This window comes from Rutidosis leptorrhynchoides, chromosome 8 (assembly GCF_046630445.1).
Source record: "Rutidosis leptorrhynchoides isolate AG116_Rl617_1_P2 chromosome 8, CSIRO_AGI_Rlap_v1, whole genome shotgun sequence".
Classification (NCBI taxonomy): Eukaryota; Viridiplantae; Streptophyta; class Magnoliopsida; order Asterales; family Asteraceae; genus Rutidosis; species Rutidosis leptorrhynchoides.
In genome coordinates this window covers 130567501-130571680 of record NC_092340.1, presented here as the reverse complement: position 1 = coordinate 130571680, position 4180 = coordinate 130567501, and the positions used below count along the sequence as shown (strand labels likewise).

At 37.8% G+C, this 4180-nt stretch overlaps 1 protein-coding gene across 1 annotated transcript; it reads left to right on the top strand.

The window, feature by feature from the left end:
- The first annotated feature begins 259 nt into the window (after positions 1-259).
- LOC139863812 (uncharacterized) lies at positions 260-3511 on the top strand. Its single transcript, XM_071852414.1, has 3 exons — positions 260-885; positions 1274-1500; positions 2763-3511. The coding sequence occupies exons 1-3, from the start codon at positions 260-262 to the stop codon at positions 3509-3511; spliced, it is 1602 nt and encodes a 533-aa protein (XP_071708515.1).
- The last annotated feature ends 669 nt before the right edge of the window (positions 3512-4180 follow it).

The following is a 4180-nucleotide window of genomic DNA, read 5'->3' as shown; positions in this document are numbered from 1 at the left end:
TATCGACCAACATGTCTAATCGAAAGCTACTACAAAATACTAACTAAAATACTTTCCAACCGCCTCTCAAAAATCATCCATAAAATAATCGGCATCGAATAAACCGCTTTCTTTAAAAGGGAGGAATATCCTTGATAGTGTACTAATCGCAAATGAAATAATTGATGAATTAAAAAGAAAAAAACAAAAGGGCCTCATCTTCAAAGTAGATTTCGAAAAGGCATTCGATTGCATCGAATGGAACTTTCTTTTCGAAACTATGGAATGCATGGGATTCGGGCAAAAATGGATCAAATTTATCCAAGCTTGCCTCACCTCGTGCTCCATATCTATCCTCATCAACAGATCCCTGACATCGGAATTCACTCCCGGTAGGGGCATTCGTCAAGGTGATCCCATTTCCCCATTTCTCTTAATCATCGCCGCGGAAGGCTTAAACATCCTTGCCAAACGTGCAATCGCAAATGACCAATTTTGGGGCATTAGCGTCGGTCACGACAAGATAGTTGTGTCCCATCTCCAATATGCGGAGGTCACGATCTTCATTGGCGAATGGAGCAAACGTAATGCAAAAAACGTTTCCAAACTTTTAAAGTGTTTTGAAAATATATCCGGATTAGAGGTAAACCTAAAGAAAAGTAATCTCTTTGGAATTGGTTTACCAAAAAATGAAGTGGAGGAAATGGCTAACTACGTCGATTGCTCGACGGGTACAACCCCATTTACCTACCTCGGGATCCCCATCGGTGTACCCACCACAAAAGCCTCTTCGTGGCAACCAATCATTGAAAAGTTTGATAAACGCCTCTCCGATTGGAAGGCTAAGTCCTTGTCATATGGGGGCCACCTCACCCTCATCAAATCGGTACTCTCCAGCATTCCATTGTACTACTTCTCCTTATTTCACGCACCTACTAAAAATAATTAACATACTCGAAACAAAAAGAAGAAATTTTTTTGGGGAGGGATGGAAACGGAAAATAAAATAAATTGGATTAAATGAGAACACACACTATCGCCATATGATAAAGGAGGGTTGAATATCGGGTCCTTAGTTTATAAAAATTTGTCCTTACTTTGTAAATGGTGGTGGAGATAAACCCGACACTTGGAGATGGAACTTAGACCAATCCGGAATACTCACAACCAAAGCTCTTGCCTTAATCCTCGATAACCTTAAGTTAGGCAACTCAACCAATCCTATATCGACGCCTAGAAATAAATTCATACCACAAAAAATAAACATCTTCATATGGCGCACTTTACTTGGTAGAATCCCAACACGAGCCGAACTTGATAAAAGAAACATCGATCTTGATTCGCTTCTTTGCCCACTTTGTAACAATCACATAGAGACCATCGAACATATAATCTTTCATTGCCCGACAACAACAAACATATGGCTCGCAATCCTAAAATGGTGGAACCTTCCTAATAGCACCTTCAACTCACTTCAAGATGTAACCACAAATAACCAATCTTTTACATCTTCACAACATGGTTCGTACATTTGGAAAGAAACTAAATGGGCCTCAATTTACATAATTTGGAAACACCGTAATAATAAAGTCTTCAACAAAAAGGATTGGAACACCACAACTATTCTCTCCGAGATGCAAACCCAAACTTACGCATGGATTTCTAAAAGACACAAGAAATCTCCAATCGAATGGCATCAATGACTCATTAACCCGTCATTCTACGTATCATCAAACACGCAAAGAACAGTCATTGGCTAACTCAGATCCATAGGCCACCCCCCCGGTCAAATTTCTGCCGATTACATCAACTTGGTTTCTATATTATTCTCGGTCAGGTTACCGATCACACTTAGTTAAATGGGGTGTAGTATCCAACTTTGTCATCGCATTCGCGGTACTGTATGGGTATTACCTCCCAGCTCGTTTATTCAAGTGCCACCGTGTTATTGGCCCTCTCCTTGGATAGTATAGTTCCAGTCTTTTCCTTATACTTTTTACTAGTATCCAGTATGAAAACATTGTATATTGTAATTCCGTTATATCAATAAAGTTTTACTTGCTTTTCAAAAAAAAAAATAGGGAGAGGTCATGAGTTCGATTCTTATGGATGATATGATTTTCTTTAAACAAATTGAACACCAATAATGGTGGTATATATGGAACCTATATGGAGGTTTTACCGGATTTGTTCACGGACCTCTACCCGAAATACTATCCGAATGGATGTGTTCCCGGGTACCGTCGATCGGGTTCGGGTTTTCGCCCGAACGTGTGTGTTACGTGCAAATGATGAGGGTCATTGAAATAAATCATCTACTATTACCAAAAAATCATCGTTAAAAAAAATTGACACTATATACCATTAAGTCAAACAACCATTTGGTTGATTACCTCATAAACTGGTCGACCACGAGAATTTCGATTATAGTCGACAAAAAAACAGCAAGGGCGACCAACTATTCTTTGATCGACTATCATAATGAAGTTTTCGACCAACTACTCTTTGATATTTGGTAGACTACGTAGTCGACCATCATAATGAAGTGGTCGACCAATCCCTTTGCTTAGTTTGGTAGACTATGTAGTAGACCAACTTAATGAAGTAGTCGACCAACTACTTTTTGATGTTTGGTAGACTATGTAGTCGACCATCATAATGAAGTGGTCGACCAAATCTACTTTTAATATTTGGTAACTATGTAGTAGACCAACCTAATGAAGTGATCGACCAACTCCCATATGATGTCTCTTGAATCGTTACCCCCTTTTTGTTTGCTCTAGAATCGGAAAAGAATGGTTCTGTTGCTTCTCATTTTGGTTCGAATGGTTGGCAATGGTCATGGCGCAGGGATATCAGGGGAGGAGAGGAACAATCTCAGTACATGGATTTGTCCAAGGCCTTAAGTGATGTGTCTTTATCTTCTGATTATGATAGTTGGTGTTGGGAGTGCTCGCCGGATGGGCTTTATTCTGTTTCTATTGCCAGAACTCGAATCCAAGCGTCGAATCTTGCTCCCTTTTCCTTGCCCACATTATGGTGTAAGCACGTTCCTATCATGATTAATGTTTTTATTTGGCGTCTCAAGATGCATAGACTCGCTACTTTACGCAACTTGGAGGCTAGAGGTTTGAATTTTGATAACTCATGTTGTGGTTTTTGTGATGTTTCTGAAGAATCGCATAGCCATTTATTTGTTAGGTGTGATACTACGTACCAAATTTGGTGTAGAACAGGTAACTGGCTTGGCATTGCTTTTCCTATTTGGAACTCTATTGATGACATTTGGCCCTGGATTGATTCAAATTTTTCAAACGGTAAGAAGAGAATTATTATCACGGTTACTGCCTACTCGATTCTTTGGAACATATGGAGGCTCCGAAATTGCATTACCTTCAAGGATCATACTTTCAATAGATCTCATGTGTTTGATAACATTGTCCTTTCAAGTTTTAATTGGTTGTACGCGAGATATCACAAGTCCATTCTAAATTGGACGGTGTGGTTACAAACTCCTATGTACTCCTTGTAATTTTTTCTAGCTTCTCGCTAGTATTTTTTATAAATTTATGCCGTTCGAAAAAAAAAAAAATACCTGTGATCTACAAAAATGATATTCGACTTAATGGTGTATATTGCCAATTTTCTAAAAATTAATTGCATATTGTTTGAACACTTTAAAAAATGTATATTTATAAATTTCCTTATTTTCAAAGGGAGCTGATACGTACACCACTTACTTTTTGCCATACACCACCAAAATTTAATTTTGGACCATTTTACCCTTTCTCATAATTAATTTAGGGAAAAGGCCTTGAGTTAGAAAGGGTAAAATAGTCAAAGATTGTAGTTTGGTAGTGTATGGCAAAAAACAAGTGGTGTACGGATCAACTGTCATTTTCAAAGGGTAAACATAGCCGTGAAAGCTATATAGTGTGCGCACCAATTAATAAAATTATATTTATTGCAGTACTTTTTGTAGTTTTGCTGGAAATTATGTTGCTAGACGTCTAATTTTGGCATTTTCCATATGATAAAAACATTGAACATCAAAAGAAATTACCCCGGAAACTTCTTACAGGCCATCGATAACATTTGAGTGATGCTACCATTTTTACAAATCTGTATAATAGTTGGATATTATCCCAATAATCAATGCCTATAATTCAGGCGTAAATAAAAATTAACAGTATTTTTTTTT

Excerpts from the sequence above, each read along its gene's own strand:
- LOC139863812 (XM_071852414.1), top strand. The coding sequence starts at position 260 with ATGGAATGCATGGGATTCGGGCAAAAATGGATCAAATTTATCCAAGCT. Across the intron at positions 886-1,273 it reads GTACTCTCCAGCATTCCATT|AATCCCAACACGAGCCGAAC; the intron begins GTACTACTTCTC and ends TTTACTTGGTAG. Across the intron at positions 1,501-2,762 it reads TTTTACATCTTCACAACATG|AATCGGAAAAGAATGGTTCT; the intron begins GTTCGTACATTT and ends TGTTTGCTCTAG.